The following is a 26846-nucleotide window of genomic DNA, read 5'->3' on the forward strand; positions in this document are numbered from 1 at the left end:
AGAAGCAGGTTGTCATCTGAATTCAGCTGATGGTTAAAGAATTCAAAATTTATTTTCCAAAAATGTTCAACAAGAACCACTTTTTCCACACATTTCTGCCAATAAACCTCACTTGCTGGGATGGTGCTGGGAAGTGGTACAGAACTTACTTATCGGCAGCTGGTGAGAAGTGGAATATGAAACGGATTTGAACACAGCAGGGACTGTCTTTCAGTTTGGTGTTTGCACAGTGCTGAGCACATGGGGCTCGGTTCAAGAGGAACTCCTGGGCACTGCCTCAGTGCAAATCATACATCAGAGAATTCCAGGTTGGCTTTTTTTAGTATCCACCTAACTCTTCACATAACTGATTCCCCGCCAAATGTATTCATAGCAGAAGAGTTCTGCTCTCTATTGGCACTGCTGTTGAAAATGAGACTTACACATTTGAAGAAGTCTAGGCTCCTTTTTTTTTTTTTTTTTTTTGATTCTTTGAGTCAGGCTACAAAGTCCATCACCAGAGCCAATTAAGGATCTTACAGGTGGAGGGTAGAGCAAAACTCAGACTGAGCTCAGATCAGCAAGCAAAAGATTATGGATCAATGCAGAGATCGGTGGGGTTCTGTGTGCACAGAGGTGTTACACCAAGTGATCTGCAGAATCAGGGCTAAACCAATTAATAGCCGGGATCTCTGCCAGTACCCAGGACGAACATGCCACTTCCTTCCCAGATTCAAATGTTTTCCTTCTGCTTTAATTTGCTTAGTCCAGGGAGTCTGGGATGATTGATGGTAATGCCAGTTGTTTGGAAGGAGAGCGGTAGCTCTGCATTTGATTCCAAAGATAAAGAAAAGGACTGGAGATGCATCCAAACTGCCAAACGTTTTCTGTTCCCTTGGCTCTGTGAATTTTGATGACACTTCTTTATTCCCTTGCTCTGGCAGGCTGCCCTTGGTGGTGATGAGCTCTTATGGTTTAGGAAAAGCTGCTCAATATTTTGTTAACTCTGCAGTTGTTGGTATTACTTATGTCATGGTTCCTTTGTCCCCAACCTCATCCCCACCTGATGCACAGACAGTTTAAGGCAGTGACAGCACTAGCTCTGGATCTTAGGATACTTCTCTTCCCTCCCCCCAGCCCCGCTCCCTCCACCTTCCCCAAGCCCTTTGGAGCAAACATTTAACCCAGCAGCACTGAGCAGGCAGTAGAGCCAGCTGTCCTGTCATTTCCTCCACGACCACTGGAATCTGCCCCTTGGAGATGCTGTGCAATGTTGGCATTTCAGACCTGATGCTTCCAGCAATCAATCAACAACCCTCTCACCTCTGACGTTTTAATTAGTAGGGCCCGATCTGTCATTGCCCCGCCCTTGGTGTAGTCATTCCCCTTCAGTGAGAGGTGGGTGTGAAGTGCTACGGCATGGAGACTTCAGGATGACAGCATTTTTGCTCTGATGTGAAACACTGCACCAAATGCAGGATAATGATGATGAGTTGGGTTTCTAGAGCACAGGGTCAAATGCTCAGCCTGTTTCTCTGACCAGGAGTTATTGACTCCAGCCCCACAGCTGACCCCTACCTTGCAGGAGACAGGAGCTTTAACCAAAATGAGATTCATCAATGCACTGCACACATCTTTGATGGTTCTCCCCAGCCATCCCCAGACTTTTATCTTTCTTTTCCCCCTTTTTCTAGTTTCCAAAAAATAAGCCCTCCGTGAATATCATTGAAGCGTGACAGCCTGCCATCAGCAGAGGGACTGCATTTCCCACTCTCCCTCTCTGCCTGAGCCCTGAGGACATGGAAGGTGAAGTATTGTTGGAGTGGTCTGGAAAGAGGCCTGTTGGATGCCAACATCTGGCATAAAACTCCTTTTCCTCGCTCTGCAAGGACATCCGGAGAGAAAGGACAAACTTGCAAAAAACAAAATCTTCACTGTCTCGGGGGAGAAAAGCTTCTGTGAAACTGATGCCTCCGGTGATCCTACCCAGGACTAACAGCTCACCCAGGCTGTGACAGATCTCCAGTTGCATCCTCCACCCTCCCTCTCCATCTCCCAGAGCAAATCTCCTCTCTTCGGGAACGTACAGGGGTTCATCCCACTTTTGTTCTGTTTTGCTGTCGCCACGTTTCAACAGTGCTGACATGGGCTCAGGCATCACTCGCCACATCTCCGCTTCGGAGTGACAAGGGGAGATGATTTCTCTCTAGATACAAGCAGCAGCGAGGACCTGGGCTGCTGTGAGCTCTGCTCTCGCTCCCTCCCATTCACGTTTGTTGTGTAACCAGTTTTGCAGGTGGGTTTTTAAGAAAAAAAGCAAAATCACAAAAAAAAGGCACCCGACAGTTTCCACCTGGATGATCAGGACTGCTCTCCACTAAGGAAAGAGCTCGTCTCCACTCCCGCTGTCTCTCTTACCCCTCGCACATTGTTACTGGCCTGGGAAAATCAGGGTGGAATCCCAAACGGTGCAGCCCAGCCCAGCCCAGCCCAGCAGTGACAAGGGACCGGAAGCTGTTGTCTTGCTTCCAGGATAACTTGAATCCTTTCTCCATGGTGTTTTACAGCTGGGTCTGACTGAATCCACCAACAGCAGGAAAAACGGTCCATTAAAAATGTAGCCAGTTAGCAAAAAAGAAAAAAAGTCATGATAATAATGGTTGCTATGCAAGGTTCTCAGTGGTGACAGGTATCTCATTCATGCTGAAGGGTCTCTGCCTTACAGTGGCTCAGCACCTGATTCTTTAACAAGCTGCTTCTTCATTGGGTCCAGCGCATAGGTCTGGTTCTCCCTCCGTCTCGTCTCCAGGATTCATGGAGACCTTGTATTGCCAGGTATCGGTTAGAGCTACTTCATAGCTTGAGGAAAGCGATAAGAGGAAGGAGAGAGTCTCCTGTCCTTTAATAACCACTTAACATTTGCAATGTGACAGGTTCCCTCCAAGTGATGGTGCTTTGGGGGCTGCTGGGTGCAAGGCTGCCAAACGGAAGAGGTTTACTATCTGGGTTTTGCCATCAGGCTTCTGTACTTATTCAGTCACACCCCAAGGCTGTTCCATACATGCGGGAGGACGAGAGGGGCTTGTCACTGCCCTGTCAAAGCATGACTTAAATCTCCCGGTCGCAAGCCAACCTGCAGTCAGGTTCAAAAGCTGCTGCAGAGAAACCAGCAGGCAGCTGCTGAGTTCGGACCCCTTCACCTGCCATAGCCATCAGCCTCTCCGAGGCCGTCGATCTGCACAGGTGGTGTGGGGAAGTTTGCACGCAGAAGCTTTTCACAGACAAGCTTATTTCAGAAGGTAGAGGAGCCCCACACAATCCTGTACACTTGATCCTCTGCAGAAAGACACTCCTCCCACCACCTAAACAGTGAGGTCAAGGCCTCTGACACAGCTAGAGCAATAACCACTTTTAATGTACAGTAATAGATTAAAGGCACATGTCATTTCCTTGTAAATACCTGAATATAGCAACGTTTCCTTTTGGTCTGCTGTGGCAGAGTATATGAAGCGAAATACAGGGACTTTCTATCTAGATTCCTGGGATTAAGAAGGTGGCTAATTTCTCCCTGTCTGGTTTTTAGGGAGCAGTGAAAGTTCAGTAAATGGGGGGTGAAGGGAAGGAAAAAGCTGCAAAACAAGTAGAGCTACAGCTTTGCTTAGGCAGTAGCTTCCTCCAGAAATGTCTCAGTTATCTTATAATAAATGGCAGTCAACATCTATAGCTTGCCTATAAAGGGAGATTTGGGACATATGGTACAGCATGTGCAAAATGATGAAGGAGAAGCTCTATCGTAACCTGCGAGCAGCCTGCCAAATGAGCAGACCCTACTCTCCAAGCTGCCTACCGGCATGGAAATTCAGCCTGGGGGGGGATGTTGGCAGGTTCGGGGTTGTTTTAAAGAGATGTTTCAGAAAATTCAGATAACATCCCTGATTTTTTGACAGTAATCATTGTTGTCTCCTGGTGACGGGTTCTGGCTATTTCTATTCCAGCAGCAACCCGCTCGCTCACCTTTCGTTAGGCAGAACTAACAGGAGGCAGAGCTGCTTGTTCAGAGTTAAGTATTCACACGGTGATGTGGCAGGTGGTAAAAGGGTGCATCATTATGTTCCATAACTGCAGGCTTTAAAGGTAAGGAATAATGCTATTAGCGAGAAAAACAAATGCTGGCTGGAAGCAACTTGACTCATAGCAGAGAGGATTTCCAAGCTTTCACAAGCAGTCGACTCTCTTCAGGGATGTTTTTAGGAACTGTAACATGAAGGGATGTAATAGGAATATACTTTAGGTAAAGAGGGGAGAGAGAGACAGAGACTTAGGGTAACATTTTCAGATGGGCCTAAGGCTTTGATCCTCAAAGGTATTTAATTGCCTAAATCCATGAGAATTAAGTCTCTAAGTAGCTTTAAGGGTCTAGCAGCAGTGACTTAGGATCGTAACTCTTCTCTTCTTTCAGTGTGTGTGTGGGTCCTCAGTCACATAGGTGCTTTTCAGTAAGGAAAGAGACACTGCTTTCCAAGAAACAAATCGACAAGTGCTGAAAACCGGGTATGACCCAGGTCAGAGATGGTCTTAAAGGATGCCCATGTTTTGCTTGACCGCTGATTCTCAGCTATGTGCTGGAGGCCATCACGCTTGGTGCAAGTTTTACTGAAAAGTGAGAAGTGAGTGGGAGTGTGCTGGTTCGAAAGCGTTTCCAGAGAGCCTCAATGAGAACTGATTTTCCACTCAACGCAAGATCAAAGCACAGCAAACATCCAAGCAGCTCTGCTGATGGCGTGCAGTCACTGACGACTAATTCAGCTGATTTCCAGGAACCAATTAAGCAGAGGCTAGGTGCACAATAAGGAGCGAGAGAGAGAAAACAGGATCCCTGCGCCGGCGTACGTTTAAAGTTAAGCACCACTTGCCTTTATTCATTAAAGCACAATAATCTTGCACCTGTATGCACCAATTTAGCACCAATTTAGTCAATATATTCCTCCCCCACATGCTCTAGTTCAGAGAAACTGAGCCACAGGAGGCGATGTGGGGCAAACAATCCAACTCAGCATGCCCCTCCAATTCAGTACACTAATTGCTGTAGCTTTCCTACTCACTTCCCTCTGTTCCCTAAGAAATAGCACAAACTCTGTTCCCCTGCTTCTTTGAGAGAAATGAGAACATCAAGTATTTCATCCACTGACAGTTCAATAGCATCGGAGGAGAAAACACCTACACGCTCGAAAGTGTTAGTATAATCTCAGCTGGTAATGGCTTTCTGGAGGAGATGTAAATGGAGAGAAATGGAGACTGTTAATGCTAGTATTTGCCTAAGACATTAAAGGTTATGCCACTCTAAAGTGTGCATCATAGCCGCACATCCATTTCCAAGATATCAAATATGGCCCTTCATTGATTGAATAGTCAGACATGAGATCCTAACAAGGAAGGAATGAAGATTACCCCATATGTTCAACCAAATGTAATTTCCCAACATTTGCAATAAATCTTACTCTCTCAGTATAACGAGCTATTATTGATTTGCCAATATACAGATCACTGACGGGCAGGCAAACTAACCAAATTTGGTAGATTTCCTAGCGCTTGTTAACGAACTGTTCCGATCAGCAAAGGGACTGTGAAAACACTGTTTCCTCTACAGATCTGTTCTTGGTTTGTGTTCAGTTATATCTGCCAACCTTATAGATTAATGGAAGCATGTTCCTATTCTTCTTGGGCCTTTTAACCCACACATTTATGGGAGAGCAAGCTGGTGTCTATTCCAGCTTGTGCACCATCATTAATTTTGTTTAACTAAGTTCTAAATGCAGAACTCTTATAATCAGCGACAGAGCCAGGAAAGCCACAGCTTGAATTTCAGATCCCAGATGGAGTCGGCAGAGCTGGCAGCTAGGAGAACCATCTTTTTCCTTGTGAACTGAACACATTTGATGTGGAGCAGTTGAGAGGCAATAACGAGGGAGCCCCACGATGCCATTTTACAATTCTTGACACAAGGAGAAACTCACTCGGCACCACCCACAGCTAAAACATAACCTACTTTTACCGAAGGTGCCCTTTCCTCAGAGGGTGCAGTTGATAGAATAGTTTATGTGCCCCTAAACCAGGGCAGACTAGCCACTGCCAGCAAGGATTACAACGCAATGCTCTTACTACATCTTAAATTGGAAAAATAGTTCATCCGAGGGCCTGTGTCTTTCTTCATGTGTGTACAGGGCCTTGCAAAATGGACTCCTCCAATCCACACCGAGTCTGCTGGGCTCCGCCATACAAGACGTAAATAGTAATATGGCCCCTAGCTCCATCCCAGTAGTGAACACATCACTTGTCCTGCCATTAAGTATCTCTCTCTCTCTTTCCCCCTCTGCCCTTGCAGTGCCTCTGTAGTTCAGTGTGTATTAATCACTATTATAATGTCAAAGAATGAAATTTTTTGCGATAAGGCTGTCCAAGAGTCCTTTCGAATCTTGACAAAAGACAAAGCTGCCCCACAGAAGCTCTGGTTCGCGGTACAGATGCACAACGATCACAAAGCACAGATACCGAAGGAAGTCCTCTCTTCTCCAGCACAAGGGAGCCAGTCCTAGATGTAGCACATATTGTACGGACACCACCACCCTGACGAGAGACAGACTTTGTAGTGTGCTGCTTTTTCACTTTCTCAGCATGGCTAGCTGGCATTAGAACGCCTGCTTTAGAAAAAGGCTAATATAAATACTGTTCTGACTGCTGTGTATAGTTTAATAGCTGCTGCCTCAGCGATGTATAAAAACCAAGAGGGCTATAGCATGAAAATCTTTTTATGCACAAATACTGCACCTGAGCATCCAGTGTCTACAGGAACAGCTTGTTTGTGCCCTTCCACCTCTCTACCCCTGCTCTGTCATGCCACAACTGAATACCAGTGATCATCAATCAGTGGCTGAGACAGGGCTGCAGTGTCTTGGCAGTGCCTTGCCAAACTCAGCCTGACTGCAGCAGCAGCAGCCAACCCAAATACTCCATCTTGGCCTTTCAGGAAAGAGCAGTGAAGTGTTGGCTTCGGATCCAATAGGACCTCTAACAGAGAGGCTACTGCCCGCATCTCAAAGGTACGTGGGCTGTGCGATCAGACTCAAACTACTGTGGACCCTACTTTCTTTTACCTTTCCAAACTGCCTAAAGCAAAGTTAATTGAAGAGAACCCCTGACCCATCTTTAGTACAAGTAAAAGGAGCAGATAAGATTTCCAGACATGGCAACAAACTCCACAGCGCAGGGATCTGCCCAACAGGACCACCCCCAAATAATCCTGCTTCCAGAGATGCACGGCCTATACCTGGAACTCACTGGTTTATAGGATGATAGCCACCATACAAATGGTGCTAACACTCTCACCAATCCAGTCAGTAGCTGCCAAGTGATATTACCTTCTCAGTCTATGCAAGGCTCCCAACCAGCGGGATTTGCAGTGTTGAAATCACAAGAGATGCTAAATTAGTCCCTGGGACATGTCTTACTGGAGAGATTTTCTAGAGATGCATGATTCAGCTGCTGACATGCCCTTAAAACTGGGCTCGCTCCTACCCCAGTATATACCAACCAGTGGAAAATGGACACTTTTTCTAATAGCCTTCCTGGTACAGCATGGTGGCAGTGAGAGTGTTTTATCTTGTTAATGAGTACAGTATTATCTAGTAATTAGAGTGTGGGGGGGGAGGGAAATTAGGTTCTACTCTTGATGCCACTACCAATCTGCAGTGTGTCCCTGGGCATATCACTTAACCACTCTGTGCCTCTCTTGCTGCTCTTATAAAATGGTGACAATTTACCCACCTTTGCAAAGTCCTTAGAGATCCAGCATTGAAAGGTGCTATAGGGGCAGAGTATAGCACAGGAAATACAGATAGAGATCAAAGTGTTAGACCCAGGCTTTGTAACTTTAAATGACATTAGCCAAAACTGTCATGAGATAATCTGATAAAGGGAGACCTTGGGAGCTTAGCCAAATGGTTCTCACTTGTTCAACATTTCATTCTTGTCATTTTTCCTGCCAGCTGCTAGAGTGAATACGGGTTTGAATTTGGCTCAGTGACACTATTATTTCATGTACTGCACTCAAATATCATCCCCCGCTGTTTATGGACTGCTTTGTCAAAGCTTCACACACAGCAGTTCGGTGGAACAGTTGTAGAATATGCGCTTAATGGCTCTCTAATACAGTAGAGAAGAAATATTGTTACACACAAAGCTACCACGGACCAGACTGAATTCATAACCAGCAGTTTTCATCCAGCACATCCCATGGCAGTGAAAGCAAGAAAAGTCTAAACACCGATGAATAGACAAAAAATGGTTTAGAGAAGTGGAATAGAAGTGTGCCTGGGTATGAGATAATCTCTTCTGTGAAGAACGTGCCTAAAAGGTGATCTCCGAGATGGATCTCACTGCAGTTAATTTTTTTTTTTTTTTTTGCTTTAAAACATGTGAAATGGTTGACATTTATAGTTTGGGGTTGCACAGTATGTATTATTGTACAGTATGATCAGCCATACCACTATAGAGTTTTATTTCTCCTCACTGGGTAAGATGAGAGACACCAGGACAACTGGAGTTTAAGGCAGCCAATACGTGTGTGAGAGAATTTAAACACAATTATAGTTAGGTTGTTCTTTCTCAGGGAAGTTGATTTTTGCTGCTAGGGTACTAAGTTTTTCTTCCCCAGCATATCGAAGATTCAGTTAAGCTGCCAAAACTACAGGGAAACATGGGATGCAACAAGTAAACATGGGATACCGACATGCAGATTTATTCCATCACTGCTGAGACTTACGAATACAACTACTACGCTTGTTCGTAGGGGAAAGTGGTGGTGTGCGATATTCAGCTGGACAGAGGCCCGGCCTTTCACCCCCCTTTGCCATATTAAGACCACAATAGATACGGCAATATGGAATCTGACTGATGATGAGGCACAGAGAGCTGCTCTGCCAGCCATTCCATGTTTGTTTGTTAGGCTTTTTAATGTCCCTGAAGTAGTTTGTATGAGATGACAGGACACTATAAATTTATATAAATAGTGTATATGAAAGTCAATGTACTGAGTTCAATAAAACAATCTTCACTTTTCAGTCTTTGGTCAGGCTATCAGTGTGTCGTTCACACACAGATTCCTCAGTACCACACAGGGCACACCAAAAACTACTACATACCCTCAGGGGTGCATGTGCACCCCTTGAGAGCACCAGTGCACCCCCTGGCTGGCCACGCTCGCTGCTTAGGTGATGAGCATGGGGTCAAGCAGGAGTGCCAGTGCTCCCTCTCCAAGCACTGGCCAATTGCTGCAGCCACAGCCACTTCCGGAAGCAGCTGCAGTGATTGGCTGCCGTGGGATGAGATGTAGGGGGGTCCCCCCTGAGCAGCAAGATCAGCGACAAGGGGAACCCCGCCAGTTGGCAGGACTGGTCACAAGGGGGGCACATGCTCCCCCCAACTAAGGCAGCACCAGTCACCCATGCATATCCTGGACCACTTGGTGAAGCAAGAGTAACAAGACAGCCACGAGCTCCAGACTTCCCCGTTAGGCCATTACGATGGAGAAACCTGAAGCTTCCTTCATGACTGCCTCGAGTTGGTTCACTTGGTTTTCCTTCTACTACTCCAACCTTTATTTAGTCTTCCTAAAGAACCTGCTTTTGCTAGGAGGGCACACTGCCTGCACAAGCCCAGTCAACTGCTGATGTCGTTAAGAAGGATCTCATGGAGAGGAACAGTCAACAGGTTGACAAGCTGTACGCTTTGCAGCTAGGTATGTTCAAAGAGTAATGAGAGTGGAGAAAGGGTGAAGAGACTGCTGGAGGTTGGTTGTAGCCATTTTGGTTGGGTTAGTTTGTTAGGTTATACAAAACCGCATAAGAACTGAGGGATAGATGCATCAGAAGATAGTTAGGTGAAGCCCTCTCGAGACAGAGGCCCTCAGATTTGGGCTATCCAACGGATGGAAGGAGGGGAGAGTTGAGCATTTCAGGGCACCAGGAGAGGAACACAGGTAGAGAAAGTTTGTTGCTTAGCTGCAATTGCTAGAGTATTAAACAGGACACTAGACTGTGAGAAACGGCAGCAGGGAGGATCTACCAACACAAGAGCACCCACCCGCATAGTAACACAAGCGAGACACATTCAAAAAGGTGCAAAATATTTATAACACTATTGACAAAGTGCAAATCTAAACGGAACATTTTACAAAGAAAATGTTAAAAAAAACCCCATACAACTACAAATGAAGGAACAAACACTGAATCAAAGAGACCTGAGGGAAAAAAAAACCCTGAAATAAAGACAAGCAGTTCAACGATTACTTTTAATTAATGACTACGTGAAATGTCACTCCAGGACTCTGCCTAGGTCAAGCATAAGAAGTCATCACCTACAGAGCTGCTTTAAAAATGTAACACTATCCAAAGATACCCCACTCTAAAAGAGCATCATACAGATACTCCCGCTGAAATTTCCCAGCCTTTGGTCAGGTCTGACAAGAGTCCCCCTTGAACGCAGGTAACCTTTGCCTGTTTTAGCAGCCGTTATTTCATTTCTAAGACAACACTGATAAATTGTACCAGAAGTTACCAGTATGAAAAACAGATCACATTCAGAATTTAACTGAAAAAAAAAAGTGTCTCCAGACATATGAAGCCCCCAAAATTGGGCTTATTAAAAACAGATCACTAAATAAGCAATCAAGAGGCAGAGGTAAAAGACAGGACAATTAAAAACAACTACCGGTAACTGCAAGGGGGAAAAAAAGAAAAGACAGTCCATCAAGTAGGCAGGTCACTCATTAGAAGAGCCTGTGACAGGGCTACGCTGGAAGCGGTCAGGAATGCTCTGGAAGCGGTGGTAGTTTGCCGAATTCTTGTTCACCCACTGATCAAGACTGTATTTTTGGGTAGGTTTCTTGGAGAACCGTGGGTAATTTCTGCAAGAACAGAAGGGGGAAGAAAGGAGAACAGGATGAATTAGGGCAGGAAGCACACACGCAAGCGCTGAAGGAACAGCTACTGGTCTGCAGATACGTTCAAGCCCAGGGGTTTGCAGTTTCCAGACACGCTTCTATTGTTGCTGGATTTTAAAATGGGGGGGAAAAAAAAACAAACAAATAAACAGTTATCTAATGAATCCCCCTTGGCAAGGAATGGTGGTAAAGTATCCAAAGGATCTTTTCCAGGAGCTTTATCTAATGCTTTCTCAGATTTCCACAAAAATCGTGCATCTCCATGGTCCGCCGGAGAAGTCTGTAGGTGCCCAGCACGTGACAGTTAAACAGGAAGCGAATTCCCTCTGGAAGTTCCCGTAGCCAGCAAACACATTTTGCCAAAGCTGATACCATTAAACAAGCAGCTTCAAATCATCTTCCCACGGTGCCTTTAAAAGACCAAATCCACTTGAATCAACTTGCCTGTAACTGGCTCTTAGTGGCTGGAAAACAAAGCTTCCCCACCGCCAGATGCTGCTTTGCCCATTCAGCTCTTTGAAGAAGAGCTGCTACTGCCTTCTCTTTTTCTTGTCTGTGCAGGGATATCAAAGGGGCTCAGGAAATGGTATTTATTAACTGCAAGGACAAATCAGGGGCACAAGGCATTGGCTGGGGGCCCTCCTAGAAAAATACTGACCATATAAGATAGTTATTTAGAAAGAGCACCTGGCTTGCTCACAGTGATTCACATCAACACCGAGAACCTTCAGTTCTACAGCAGTAGCTCCGCAAGTCTCTAACCAAAACAGGCTTCAAACTGTAACACAAGCTGGGGTTGTCTGCAATCCTGGCAGACTGGTGTCCGTATAACAGGTCACCATCACATCACACTGCCATGTCAAAAGGTTCAGAAAGGTTAAGTCCTATCTGGACCACGGTGATGGAGCCATGTCCTCCCCGAACCTCTCCAAGTCAGGGTTACACTGGGAAGTGAAGAACTGCTCCCCAGCACTTGGGCTGTCTCTATTCCCATATTTTCTCATATAAAACACACCCCTCCCTCAGCTCTTAAAAAAAAATGTCAGCTGATTTTTCAGCCCAGAACAGAAGCTCCCCTGCTTTGATTCCTGCTCCAAAAATCAACTGCCCAGCAGCAGCAGCATTTCTTTTCGGGCAGCTCAGGGAGTCAGCTGACTTAATGTCTTACTGTTCCTCATTCTACAGGTGTTAATGACCGTCTCTCCTTTTTAATGGTCTTGATGTTCCTCTAATCAAGCCAACTTTTCTTTTGGCTTTCTGCTGGTCTCTCTTCCCCTACTTCACAGCCTTGCAGACTCTTTAGCTGTCCCTGCTCCATACAGTCGTCATACTGGAAAAAAATAAAACTTTTTCCTCCCCTCATTCTGCCTTCCCAGAAACAAGATGTGTATTTTATTCTGGGAGTGAGGTAAGTGAGCAAATATGGTATTTGGCTTGAAGTTTAATGGCCCAGGTGCCAAGTCTCTCTGATGAGTATTTTACTTTTTTCAGAACAGATATTTAGCATCTGGGAGAACTTCCTTTGCAAGCTATAATCATTTCAAAGAAAGAGGTCAGTGATTAGTTCTCAGATCATTGAAATCCTCTGAGGAATTTTTAAGTAAGGAAAGAAAAAAGAAAGAAAGAAAGAGGTTCCTGAATAAGACGATCTGATGGGAAATGAAGTAAGAAGAGCTTTCCTCTGGCCCCGTCCCCTTCCCACAAATATGAGTGCCATACCTCATTGTGAGGTCCAATGTATACTTCCAACTTTGGTCATGGTTTCCGTTCTTGCTGGCAACGTTACTCAACAGAGCATACCATTCCTCTAACGTACCTGTAATTCAGCAAATCAAGCAGTTAATGGGAGATCAAGCATGTTACACGGGCTGGATAAAAGCAAAGAATTGTGAACTGACTGCTGATGCTGGTCCTGATTCTCCAGATGGATCTTAAACTAGGAGACAGGTGGCCACAGAGAGTGTAGGCGCATCAGTAGACCCCCTTTTCAGGGACACTTAGGAGACACTTTCCTGGATTGCAGACATCTGCTACCACCACACATAGGATGTCACTTGTCAGAATGCTCCCCACATAATAGGCTCCTTGCTGCCCTGATGGCCTGCTGCACTGATCCATTAGCATGCTTCTATAATCCAGGTACAGCAAATGTCTTCATTCACAATGATTTAGATCTGAAAAGGAGTTCCCTCTATTGTTACTGATCTCACTGCCAATGTTATCTAGTGCATACAATAAGCCCCTTCATTAAAGGCAGCTGTTCTACACAGGTCTCCTGCTGTGAATCCTTCCCAAAATGATGCAATGGATGGGTTGGCAAGGTACAACAGTCCCTGTGTCCAGGAAAGAAGCTAGTAGCTCAGACTTTTTCTGCGAAGCTTGTACTTTTGCCCACTCCTCACTTCAGGATCTGGCAGTTCTGGCTGAGATAAGCGCTGTGAGCTCTCTGCTTAAATCTCTCTTTGAATGTTGCTGTCAGGCTTCTGCAAACAATCGGATTTTTTTCCACCTCCTTAATCCCATGACTGCAGTGACATGAGGTGTGGCTCTACATGAGGCTTCTCTCTCCTTTCTACAGGATCTTGCTGTTTCCTGAATGAGTCTCTATGGAGTGGTCCCCTCATCTCCTTTGATGGAGAATCAGTTTTCCATTAACCAAAGGGGTTATCCCCCAAGTCTGAAAGATGACTAACCTCCTGCTGAAAGGACCCCTTCCTCGAAAGGACTTCCTGACAAGTCCAAGATCCTGTGCAGGTAGCAAATGAGTAATAAAATGCAGGCTCTTGCCACCCACATATTTCAAGACAGCTCCCTCCGATACCAACTCATTTCAAACTATTTGGAGAAGTCAGTGGAAGATGTGCAATTTCTTCCAATACCATAAGCACTTCCCAAGAGTTCAGGTTTTCTATGCAGGACTGTCTACACCTACTTGGAGCTGCAGTCAAGCAGAGACAGGAGAGAAGGTGGGTGCCATCTTTGGGAACAAAATCCAGGGACAGACAAATGGTTGTCCAAGAACTGCTGCAGCAGTCTCTCTTCTCCCAGCTGCCGTCCCAGCAGTAGAGAAAAGTGGAAGCATTTTGATCAGGTGTCTGTCCCTACCAAAGCTCAATGTGCTAGGGGTGGCATTAAAGGTTAATGTTAAAAGCTGTTTAGCCTGCTCTATACCAGAATTTCTCAACCTGTGGGTTCCAAGAATATATGAGAGGGTCCTGAACAAACTTTAAAAATGGATTCTCCTTTAAAGGAGAAAAACATGGGAAACCCATGGCTTTTCCCTTGCAGGCTGGCAGAGTTCCAGCCTGCAAAGGGCTGCTTGGGGCCCCCACGCCCCACACACCCACCCCCTGCCCCACACACTGGGGGGCTGGGACCTGGGGGTAGCAGGTCAGGATTGAGGGGCACTGGCAGAGGCAGGGGGCTGCTTTCTACTTAAACTATTTACTGGGTTGGGACTTGTCATTGATGTTTACAAATGGGTCCCGGTACAAAAGAGGTTGAGAATCGCTGCTCTTTAAATCACCCATAGATGTACCATCAGGGGACCCTGTTAAGCTGCTGTCCTTCTGGCTTTACTTTGCTCTGTGCCAAAGAGATCAGAACCTGATCTTAGTTGGTTTTTTTTCTACAATAGAAATTGAGATTTTTACATGAAGAAAATTTGAGATGGATTCTTCCCTGGCCCCACAAAGTTCTTCTGGCTATTAACTCCACCCTGAACTCCACCTTACCTACTGCCAACCCAGCTTTTCTATGCCACGGGGCATCTCAAAAGCTGCTGCAAAGCAGGCCACATTTTCACAGAATAGTTGTCTTATTAACACCTCCCCCACCACTCACAAAAACAGGAACAACCTCTCCTTTCAATTGGTGACTGCAGCAAATGCCATCCTAGAGAGGCAATCCTAAGCAGTCATTTAAAGTTTGCAGCTGCCTTCAACAGCTGAACATGAGGGCCAATACCATGCAACTAACTAATTCTTCACATTAGTAGTAATTTTGGCCGGGGGAGAGGGGCCCATAGTAGAAAGAATCCACTGCACTTTCTTAGAAGCATCTGTTCTCATTGGTATTGGGACCCCTTAAACCAGGGGCGGGCAATTATTTTGGGCGGAGGGCCACTTACTCAGTTTTGGCAAGCCATTGAGGCCTGCATGACAGGCAGCCAGGGGCAGATAAATATTAATTTTCTAAATTTTTTAAGGGCCCTGCGGGCTGGATAGAATGGCCTGACGGTCTGCATCCCACCCCCGGGCCACATTTTGCCTAACCCTGCCTTAAACAGTTCAATAATGTTTTTACTTCTGGTGCTATTGAATCCAAGGATCTCAATGCTTCTGTAAGCAGTAAGGATCATAACCAAGTACAACAAGGCCAGAGGGAAAACACAGAAGTGAAGCAAGTTGCCATAGTCATTGTGCTTTGAGAGGTGTATTCCATCCCCACCTCTCCCAAACAGCTAAGGTATCGGGCTATACACATTTAGGATCAGATTTTCAAGGAAATTCAAACCTAGGCAGCTCCAAATGTTCTCAGTGGGAGCTTTTGGATCTGGGGCTTTGCGAAGTCAGGTCAGTAGCCTAAAAGTTCCTTTTAAAACCACCAGCCTTTGTAGTTTCTACTGCATGTGGCTTCCCCTTACAGAAGCTTTTGCTTTCATATTCCACAGGAGCTTCTCCCTTTGCTGGGGATGCACGTTTGACTCTATTATGAAGCAGCCAACTCCTGGAAGCTCCTCTGCTCTAGAACACAACTCATCTTGCTGTGAGCAGCCACTTCCCTTATTGGCTTTACAAACATCAGCCATACTCCCTAGTCTCCCTACTAGAGCTGAGAGACTTTAGGGAGGCAATTCTGATAGTTTTAATGGATCTGTTCAAACCGCTCCCTGGGTTTGGCTATACCAGGGGGGTGCCCAACTCAGGACAGCTGAGTCTAGACCCTAGATCTTTTCCCCTCCCACGCCATTATAGCCAAATGGAGGGAGCCCCAGTAAATCAACAATTGCCTCTTTCCTCAGCAAGCTCAATTCCAGCCAAAATGAAAGGAAGTGTTTCAAGACAGACAGAGAGATGTTCTCTCTTTATTTCTCCCCAAGTCCCTTATGCTGTTGCATTTCATCTCTCACTTACAACACTTCCCAAAATCTGCAATACGCTATTTATTAGTCTTAACCAGTGGTGCTCAACCCATGGTGTTATCCAGCCTGCAGGGCTCCCTACGGGTCCAGAAAATTGGCAGCGGGTGACTGGTGGCAGTGTCAGTTGCTGCTGTGTCTTTAAGATACTAAATAAAACCAAGTCTTAACAGATCCCCATGACACCTGACAAGGTGGATCTTCCTCTTCCCATCATTTCCAGAACAGTGATGAACAAGTCCCCTCCAAGAAGAGGGAGCCCTCATTCTAGGACTTCAGTGTTGCATTAACCTGTCCTTGGAGAGAATTTGTAATAGAAATGTGCTTGAAAAACCCTTCCGGAAAGAAGTTAATCCACACCAGGCTAGAAGAGCTAGGGTGGCTTCATCATAACACAGGACTGGACTCAACGTTCCCAGTCCAAATGGCGCCATGAAAGTTGTCTGAGCAGCAGGTGGTGCAAGCACTACTGGACATGCACAATTACAGTGTTAATGATCTGCAAAGGCAGATTTACTGGAGTACAGACATCCGGGCAAAAAGCAAGAGAAGGATCCAGTGAGGAGGGGAAACTGCTTTCCCCATTTTGTCCTTCACTTGTCCTTTAAAAAGTAGTCCTCAGCTACATCTCCCTTATGGGCCCAGACTAACAGCAGCATTGTGTAGCACACTGTGCCAAGAGCCATACAATATTCAACTCGAGTTACAAAAATAGGAGCCTCATCAGTAGTGGTGATTGAGAAAGGACCAACCAGAATCACCAATGAGAGGCTCATCAAGGAGGATTTGATTCTATTTAGGTTTGAATAAAGGGCAGTAATGAAGTGCGAATACCAACAAGCGGTCAGCTGGCAGTTTTCTTTTGTGGTCAACTATTAGCAGTTCCAGCCAGTCATTTTGGAACAGATGTTCAAATCATATCTTATTTTCACGGGCTCTAGGACCCAGTCCCAGCAGCATTTAGATTCATGTGGAAAGCTGCAAACAAGTCTATTCATTCAGAGTGACTACTCCCCACTTCCTGAGGGCAATGCTGACAATCAAAGCCACTGGTTGATTTTTCACTAGTCTCTTCACTTAAAAAGTGGTCAGGCTGGAAGAGTTATAATTCCCCCCATGCTCGCTGCCCCCCTCAGCAAAGAGGCTCCCTTCAAGCTATTCAGCGTGCAGGCATGACATGGTTTGTAGTGATTGCAGACTACTTTACTTGTAAATGGTTTTAACCTATACAGGCATGGGAAAGTTGAATTTGTATAGCATCAGCAATGTGTTAGGTGCCACATAGATGAGTACAAGATCCCTCCCCAGGAACAGACATACATACGAAGGATAGGAGATGCAGTGAAAAGCAGTGCAAGGGAGAAGAGTGAAGTTCAATGCTACCACAATGCAAGTGATAAGTGACCCAAATATACAGGACAAGTCTAACAAGATTGGTGGCAGTAATAAGGTACCAGTATTCTTTCTAGTCACCTGCTTGGTTACCACTTTCCAGAAAGAACCAAATCAGTGGATGGTTGGCTTTGAAGCCTATATTCTCTTTGAAATTACTCAAAACCCCTATATGTTCTGTGACTTGGTAGAAGAGCAATTATAAATTCTTGCTTGATTTAGGCATGTGCAGAGGGAGATAAAATTCAGGATCAAACCCAAACCATTAAGAAGGTGCTCCTAGGCCAACTGGAAAAAATCCTCCCTGCTTGTTGAGATGATAGAAGTTTGGACTAATAATAAAAGAGGTGCGTGTGTTACACGCAATAATCTTCCTTGGCAAAATGGAGCTTTCACCTCAGCCACCAAGCTCATTCGTCAGTGGCTCCTGCCTGACATGCTATGACTCACAACATACGTCTTGCATTTTTCATTCGGAAGGAAGGAAAAACGGATCAGATTTAGCTTCCCTCACGTGGCCCCCTCTGCATTACTTATGCCATATTCATACACTGGAAAGCAGCCCTGTGGCGATGCAGCTGTTCGCACCGCCCGGATAAGTGGAGGCTCCATGTGATGAGCAGCACGACTGTCAGTTTCATAGAACTCTCAAGAAATGACAATTTGGGAAGAGCCCAAAGAATCCACTTGGTTTGAGGCCATCTCTGAAAGCTGATGGATCCTCTTTAACCTCACGAGTTTTCACCCACAATCCCTTTATGCTTTGCTCTTCAGTCAACAGTCAAGCCTGTTTTTTCAAGAGGGATTTTTCTTTTTAACAAGTCAGTAATAGCCTTAGAATGACCCATTTAAGAGGGGAACAGTCCGAGGCCTGGAATTTATTAGCAAGAGCTGCAAGTCTTACCTCTTGGCATTCAAGTTCAAGATTCCATAGCTCCAGGTCCAACAGGGCAGACGGAAGAGAATGGTCTCCCTTCCTTAGCACCACCAGAGCCAGAACTCAGGTCCTCCTCTCCCAGTTCATAGGCAACACAAGTGCTTCACTGCCCAAAGTGCCAAAGTACAACAGCATGCATGCACTGCCACGTGACTCGAATGCATGCAACCTTCCTGCTTACCCCAGCTCTTATGAATATTACTATACAGGACCTCTGTGCAATGAAGACCCTGGAAGCAAAGGTGATGCTACTCCTAGTACTGCCTGCAAGCAAGAGCGTCTGAGCCAGCTTTACAGAAGGCAGCCTAAGGGTACTGCCAGCTCTTCCCAGCACCATACTGCAACCTTGAGCTGTAGGTTACCTTGTGTAGTATCCCTGGGAGTCCTTACGTGGGCCTGCACGCACCGAATATAGATTCGCTTCCTCTGCTCAAGCTCCGTTTCAGAAGTGTACAGCCGTCGCCTCAGTCTTTAAATAAGAGAGACAACATTAGCTTCTCAGAAGGACCTGCCAAGCAATGGTACATGCAACAAACAGATCTGCCTTATAGCTACGCAGACAACAAGCTCCTCAAAGCACTACTCTTCTGGACTCATTAGCTGGAAGAAGGACTCTGGAGAAGCTTCAGAAAGGTATTTCTGGAGAAAGCAGGAAAGAGAGAGCCAGCCAAGAGATCTGGCAAGGCATTCCCAGGATCAGGGGAGTTCAACATCTGCACTGTCCCCATTAAAGGAGAGGACATCAACAGTTACACAAGGTCCCTTTCGGAATAGTAATGATGGGGAATATCACATCTCAGTGGAGTAACACCAAGAGCTGAAGCAGGTGCAATGAATCCAGAGTTTCAGACACAGTAGTACATTAGAGAGTAAGGGAAGATGGAGCTTTCCCTCTCTCAAAGAAAGCCTTCTTGTCCACTTTGACAGAGAGCTTCCCTCCCTATTTCCATCAGCTGTGTTGTTGCTGCCATCTGCTGGAACCAAAGGGATAAAGTGCCATGGGGCTCTCAAACACTCGCAGCACGGACCATGCTGACAGCATTTCAAATACTTCCTCTTCCATTCAGGGCAGCTTAGATTCTCTAGCTTTACAAGTCACCCATAAGGCAAAAGCATCCTAAATACATTTAACTATTTTCCTATCTTGTAATGCAACTTAGCAAAAGGATGCCAGAAGAGTTAGCACCACAAAACAAGCCAGTTCTCCATAGATCAGCACTGAGCTAAGGTAGCCAGAGGCCCATAAAAACACTACCTGGTTTCCATCTGTGGCACAGGAAGGACTTTGCCTAGCTTCTTCCCACTGGGAGTGTCTTCTCCACAGCTCTGGCTCGAGATTACAGTGTTTAACTGGACAGAGGAAGAAAATAGTTAAGACACATCAAAATATACAATTTCTTACATATTCATACGTATTGTGCACCTGTGTGTGCACTCAGGCAGTTTTACCGATCCCAAAAGTGCAATATTTATAAGAGGAAGTGCCTGTGTCATCCCCCCACCCAGCACCCCTGTGCTCTGTTTCACAAACTTATAACATGTTGCTGCAACCACTGCAAGACAGCTTTGAAAGTGTAAAGTGTTTATAAAGCAGGGTTGAGATAAGCCAGTGCTGCCCAAGGCTTTTTCCACAGAAAAGAGACCAAGTGTTTTGTTTACTTTGAGATTGTCTGTCAGTTCAGACACTGAAGACTCTTGCCCCAAATCCTCCGTTTGGGAGCCAATGTTCTCCAATAAGCCACCTTCTGTTGATTTTGGAGGGTCCGGGTTTGAGGCACTACTAAAGGCTTTCAGATGCTGTAGCAGTCCTGGTGCAGAATCATCCACATCATCCTTATTTTGGTCACAGACAAGGTCGGGCGAGTGTGTGGAAGTTCCCATGGGCGCACTGCAGCAGCCAAACGATTCTTGGATTTCTACTGGTGGATTTTCCAAACTATTTGCATCCAGACTGTGCTGAGCTGGAAGCTCTGGTGCCTCTTCAAGAGCCAGGCTATTACAGCAGATTTCATTATCCTCTGTGCTACTTTTATCTGCATTTTGTACATGATTTCTTATTACTGGCACAGCTGCTTTTTCAGTTTCCTCCAACACATCACCCCCTTTCATCTGAGGTGGAGAGACAGCATCAATCAGGGTAACACTTGGAAGTTCCTCCATCCCAGAGTCAAACAATGTGCCAGTGATTTGGCTCATTTTCAAGCAGTCTGCACTCAAGTACTTTTCACAGTTGGGACTTGCAGTTTCCTTGTCCAGACCAGAGCACCTAGAGCTAGCAGAAGAACATGTCCAGGAGGGAGACACATCACTTAGTACTTCCTCTTTGGTCCTCAATGTCTTTGCATCTTTGGGTGCCCCTGATTCCCAAGTCCACCTACTTTTAATTGTCTCCATATTTTCTCCACCTACATTTAGGTTGACTACAGCAAACTTGCCAGAGGTATATGGCTCAGGTTCTAAGTCATCATCTGCCAAGATCTGCTGGATCTCCTCCTCAGTGTAACTGCAGGAAGAGTCCTCTTGTTCACTGTCTGTCGGTTCCAGCAAGGAATCATCAAGCATGCTATCATCAAAACACCTTGTTGTATCTAGAGAAAGGACCACAGCACTATCTTCCATCAGAGAAGATCTGTTAACAAGGCTTTCTGCCTCAGCATCATCCAGGCAGTGAGAGGATGCCAGGAAGCAAGCAGAATCTGGGGAGCTCAGCAGTAGTTTCTCCAATGGGCATGGAGTGTTGCAGTAGTGATTCAGCTGGCAACGTTTCTTAGTGGACTCCTCAGGCTGAGCCCCGTCTGGAGACTGCAAGGCCCTTTTGGCTCCAGGCACTGGACTGTTATCAAGTTCATGAGATAAGCCAGGCCCCAAGGGCAGAGAAGAACAGCTTGCCATGATGCTTTTGGGCTCTGTATTTCAGTGATTCACTACTTTCTGCTCTGAAGCAGTGCCTGCTCAGTCCCAAGCAGCTGATTATGTGCTCTCTCTTTCCAGAGAGTCAGTCACAAAATGGCTCCCACCTGCCTGCAAAAAGAAAACATCAAGAGTAATTAAAAAAAAATCTCTCATCTGTTCTTACCTCAGCTACAGTTACTCCTTTGCCAGCTGCTTCCCTTTGCAAAAGCGATGCCCCCTTCTCCTGCCTAGGAGAGGCAAGTATTCACTTAGCACAGAGTACCTAATGCTTATCCCCCAACTATTTGCTTTGAAATCAAGAATGCTCTACAGTCTGACACTCAAGGAAATACCATCTCTTGCTTTGTTTGCTTTTTAACGTCTACTACTTCTCTTAATCACATTTACACCTTTTGGATACAGCAGCAAGAGAACAGCTCTATTAGAATCCATCCTTGATTGAAACAACCCAACATTTAAAGACCCCTGATCTTTGCTGCATCCACTCCTGGCCTTTATAGCTTAAATAAACACTAACAGAGGAAGATATAGTAGAATGAGTTTGCTCAAGGTACTCAAACATGAGGTAGAAAGAAAGACTGATGTTCTAGCAGCCAATCTGTCATGCAAAAAGGGGCTCTTGGGAGTCCAACTGAAGCCAAACTGCTTATTTACCATTACCAATTTTAATAACCAGCATTAATTAGAACCATTTCATGAAAAAGACTAATCATCTTGCCTGTTTCTTTGAAGCTGCTAATGTTATTCAGTGTAACCCCTCCCACTGCTCAAACCTACCTGCAGAAATAGCTTTGTACCTTTCCAAAGCACTTTTCACTTAAGTAATGCAACCCATCTTTTAAAGTATTACATGAAGCCTCACTAACCTTCCTTCCCCTCCTCTACCCAGGGAAAAGCAGCAGACTTTTTTTCAAACAGGAAAACAAAGCCCAAAAGGTGAGGTAAGCACCAGTCCAATAATGGAGCGACTTCAGGGCAGAACTCGGAAGACAGCATGTATGTCTACTCCCTAATTACAACTGCTCTACCACAGTACACCCTAAATACTTAATCAGCACATAGAAACACAGAGAAAAACAATGCACAGAGAACTTGTTAACTGCAAACAAAACCTTGCATTAGTCTTACTACATATCTCTAAATTTCATGTTTTCAGGCATTCTTACTCTATTAAGAGACCTCAAGCTGGAAGCCCAATATTTATCTGATTCCCATCCAATCAATGAGTCTGTATTTGTGGGAAGTATTTCCTGTCCCCTTTGACCAAATGGATTCAAGAAATACCTTGTGACCTTATTCTTCAAAGCCATTGGTTTGACTACCTACGGATTCCAAAGAGGAGGGGTTTGATAGGGAGCTCCACTATATAGAAGAGAAAATGAGGCAGTCCTCTGTTCAGAAGGCTTTCGTCTATCATCCACAGTAATATTTTGACCAGAGAATGAACCGGAACAACCTCATATACATAAAAAATGCACAGGAGGAATATGAAGCATGTACAAGAAACAGTAAAGGTAAAAGGAAGATATGGTACAAATACCCATCCATCAGTATTTGCTCCTAGCTTGGCAATTTAGATACAGGAGCCTAAAAAGGTGAGTGTAAGCTACAAACTAGCTTGTCCCTGCAGGGTAAGCGAGTCTGCTACGAGTGGCTTCAGTGGACCAATAACACTTAAATCACTGTCTTTCATTCTATTTTAAGGTTCTGCTGGACCCATATTAGCAACAAGAGCCCTCAATCCTGTTTATGTGCTCAGTTTACATGTAAAAAGATAACTGGTCTTTGCCACATCCTGCCTGACTCACCTTTCACTCTGAAAGCCAAGCCGAGTACTGCGTATCCTGGCTCACGTCAACAGATTCTGACGGCATAGCTTGGGTAACAATGGGACTGTTGATGCGTGAGCCAGCATACAAGCCAGCTCCTTCCCCCAGAGCTGTGCTGCCTCTGGAGGAGCAACCGAAGGAAAAACATACATCTATGAGTAGAGCAGATCTAACTGAATGCACACCGGGCAAGCCTACTGAATTAAGGAGTTATTTTCAGAATAGAATCCTACTCCGAGTTGTAGAGGAGATCTTCCCAGTAATGCAAGGAATACATTAAATGAGATGCTGGTAGGATCATAGAACAGTGGACTGGAAAGGACTTCAGCAAGTCATCTAGTCCAGCCCCCTGCTCAGCACAGGAGCATCCCTATTTAAACCATCCAAGTCAAGTGCTTGCCTAATCTGCTCTTGGAAACTTCCATAACCTCTCTGAGTCACCTGTTCTAATGCAGAGCCACCCTTATAGTGGGAAGGTTCATCCTAATCTCCTACCTAAATTTCCCCTGCTGCAATTTAAGACCGTTGGCTCCTTGTCCCGTCCCCTGTGACCACAGAAAACAGACCATCTCCATCCTCTCTATAACCACGCTGCAGGTATATGAAGACACTAATCAAAGTCCCCCTCCGTCTCCTTGCTCCAGACTACATAATTATAGTTCTTTCAGCCCTTCCTTGCATATCATGTTTCCCAGACCTCTCATCATTTTATCTTTCTTCACTAGACTTTCTTTGTCTGCATCTTTCTTGAAGTGCAGCGCCCAACCCAGGATGCTGTACTCCCATCCACAGAGCCAATCAACATGTCATGGAAGGAAACTGAGCTGGTTGGGTATACGTTGCTCTTGATGTTGGATGTCACCTTGTTCTCCTCCAGGTGCTTAGAAACAGATTCCTTGATCCTTCCAGGGTGTTAGCTTATATTTGTTAACATTAGCTATTAGAAATTTTGAAGGGTAAAAACAAGATGTAAAAAAAGACAGATGCAGGTGGGATTCTCATCCTTAAATGCAGAAAGGCAAAGCTCCAAAACCAAGGTCTGGGCTAAGGATAACTCAGTGCCCTTTTGTCCTCTTGCCTAGACTGTGCTTCCATTTATGCCTTTTTATTGGCCTGCCCCTGCTTTCGCTGCCAATTAACCTTTTCCCTTATAACATTTTTCTTCTCAATAGCATTTGCTATTGTTCACTCGTTTCCCTTTGTACCCACACAATACTATGAAATGTTACACTCAGTTTATATGTTGTTTCTAAGAGACCAACCAAAGCAATGAGTCTCTCTTGTGCTTCCCGAGTTTTCTGAGGCAGAACTTCACCAGAACCGTGCCCCCCACTCGAAAAACCTAAGCCCTAAGCTCCTGCCCCCGCCCCTTGTTACCTCTCTGAAAAGGGACTCTCGTGTCCCAACAAGTGAAAGGGCAATTTTTTTAGCTCTACCATTGTTGGGGCATCTAAGCAGGGGATTCAGAGGGACATCCTGCTCTCAACACTCTTGCTTTTTTGAGGTTGATTGGATTACTTTCTCCTGGCGCTCACCTGGCAATAGACCCAGGTGCTTTGTGTACGCCAGCATGAGTCCAGACCGATAATTACTGGGCTCAGTAACACAGATAATAACGTAGCTGTTCTCAGGCAGCAAACCTTTAAAACCAGATTTGAACGGGAACTTCAAACAGGGAACGGGTAACATGACTGGGCAGTACATATTGAGGGCTATAGATTGTATAGGAAGGACAGGTCGGGGAAGAAAGGGGGGGGGTTGCACTTTATGTCAGTGAGCAATATACATCAACCCTCATCAAAACAGAATCCGAGGTTGAGGAAGTAGAAGGATTGTGGGTTAGGCTACATGGGGGGCAAGGAGAAAGGGATTTGGTGGTAGGGGTCTGCTACAGACCCCCACACCAAGGGGAAGAAATAGATGCGGGGCTCCTGAGGCAACTCTCGGAGACCATAAAAGCTAAAGAGGCGGTAGTCGTGGGGGACCTAAACTACCCGGACATCTGCTGGGAGACACAGACAGCAAGGTCCCATCGCTCACGCAGGTTTCTAACCTGTGTACAGGACCTCCACCTGACACAGGAGGTGCATGGTCCCACTAGGGGGAATGCCATACTGGATCTGGTATTGGCGACGGGAGGTGACATGATAGGGGACCTCCAGATCGGTAGCCATTTGGGAGACAGTGATCACCTTATAATAGAATTCAACATAAGACGGCAAGTGGGTAAGGTAACTAGTAGGGTGAAAGTGCTAGACTTTAGGAAAGCTGATCTCAATGCACTCAGGCGATTAGTCAAGGAAGCACTGCAGAGTAGGAGTTTTGAAGGGATGGGAGCCCAAGAAGGGTGGCTGTGCCTAAAGGAAACGATTCTTCGGGCACAAAGCATGACGATCCCCGAGCGAGGCAAAAGAGGGAAAGGGGCCAGGAGGCTTCCATGGCTGACCAGAGAAATCCAGGGCAGCCTAAGGGCCAAAAGGGGAGCACATAAAAAGTGGAAACAGGGTGAGATCACTAAAGATGAATATACCTCCTCTGCTCGTGCTTGTAGGGAGGCAGTTAGGCGGGCCAAGGCTACCAAGGAGCTGAGGATGGCAACCCAAGTAAAGGACAACAAGAAATTGTTTTTTAGATATATTGGGAGTAAAAGGAAGGCCCAGGGAGGAATAGGACCCCTGCTAAATGGGCAGAAACAATTGGTGACGGACAGGGGGGACAAGGCTGAACTCCTCAACGAGTTCTTTGCCTCAGTGTTCCTAAGCGAGGGGCACGACAAGTCTCTCACTGGGGTTGTAGAGAGGCAGCAGCAAGGCGCCAGACTTCCATACGTAGATCCTAAGGTGGTGCAGAGTCACTTGGAAGAACTGGATGCCTTTAAGTCGGCAGGCCCGGATGGGCTCCATCCGAGGGTGCTGAAGGCACTGGCCGACGTCATTGCAGAGCCACTGGCGGGAATATTCGAACGCTCATGGCGCACGGGCCAAATCCCAGAAGACTGGAAAAGGGCTAACGTGGTCCCCATTTTCAAAAAGGGGAGGAAGGAGGACCCGGGCAATTATAGGCCGGTCAGTCTCACCTCCATCCTTGGTAAAGTCTTTGAAAAAATTATCAAGGCTCACATTTGTGAGAGCCCGGCAGGGCAAATTATGCTGAGGGGAAACCAGCATGGGTTTGTGGCGGGCAGATCGTGCCTGACCAACCTAGTCTCTTTCTATGACCAGGTTACGAAACGCCTGGACACAGGAGGAGGGGTGGATGTCGTATACTTAGACTTCAGGAAGGCCTTAGATACGGTATCCCACCCCATACTGGTGAACAAGTTAAGAGGCTGTGACATGGATGACTACACAGTCCGGAGGGTGGCGAATTGGCTAGAGGGTCGCACCCAAAGAGTCGTGGTAGATGGGTCGGTCTCGACCTGGAAGGGTGTGGGCAGTGGGGTCCCGCAGGGCTCGGTCCTTGGACCGATACTCTTTAATGTCTTCATCAGCGACTTGGACGAGGGAGTGAAATGTACTCTGTCCAAGTTTGCAGATGACACAAAGCTATGGGGAGAAGTGGACACGCCAGAGGGCAGGGAACGGCTGCAGGCAGACCTAGACAGGTTGCACAAGTGGGCAGAAAACAGGATGCAGTTCAACAAGGAGAAATGAAAAGTGC

General features: G+C 45.9%; 2 protein-coding genes across 3 annotated transcripts in view; one reads left to right on the forward strand and one right to left on the reverse strand.

The window, feature by feature from the left end:
- The window catches only part of FNDC5 (fibronectin type III domain containing 5), a 28395-nt gene extending 22667 nt beyond the window's left edge, over positions 1–5728 (forward strand). Inside the window, exon 6 of the mRNA XM_019498849.2 lies at positions 1674–5728. Within this exon, the coding sequence (XP_019354394.1) occupies positions 1674–1715 (42 nt within the window). The 3' untranslated portion in view covers positions 1716–5728. The remainder of the gene's footprint in view (positions 1–1673) is intronic.
- Positions 1–26846, reverse strand: part of S100PBP (S100P binding protein) — a 40895-nt gene that overhangs the window by 12148 nt on the left and 1901 nt on the right. Inside the window, exons 2-6 of one of the 2 annotated variants that reach the window (XM_014611137.3) lie at positions 20104–21465; positions 19700–19794; positions 18807–18913; positions 12695–12791; positions 10148–10939 (exon numbers count right to left, since the gene is read on the reverse strand). In XM_014611137.3, coding sequence (XP_014466623.2) covers positions 10795–10939; positions 12695–12791; positions 18807–18913; positions 19700–19794; positions 20104–21336 — 1677 coding nt within the window. In that variant the 5' untranslated portion in view covers positions 21337–21465 and the 3' untranslated portion in view covers positions 10148–10794. Of the gene's footprint in view, positions 1–10147; positions 10940–12694; positions 12792–18806; positions 18914–19699; positions 19795–20103; positions 21466–26846 lie in introns of those variants that run through there. The other variant, XM_059729562.1, reaches the window with a different exon arrangement.

Source organism: Alligator mississippiensis, chromosome 6, assembly GCF_030867095.1.
Source record: "Alligator mississippiensis isolate rAllMis1 chromosome 6, rAllMis1, whole genome shotgun sequence".
Classification (NCBI taxonomy): domain Eukaryota; kingdom Metazoa; phylum Chordata; order Crocodylia; family Alligatoridae; genus Alligator; species Alligator mississippiensis.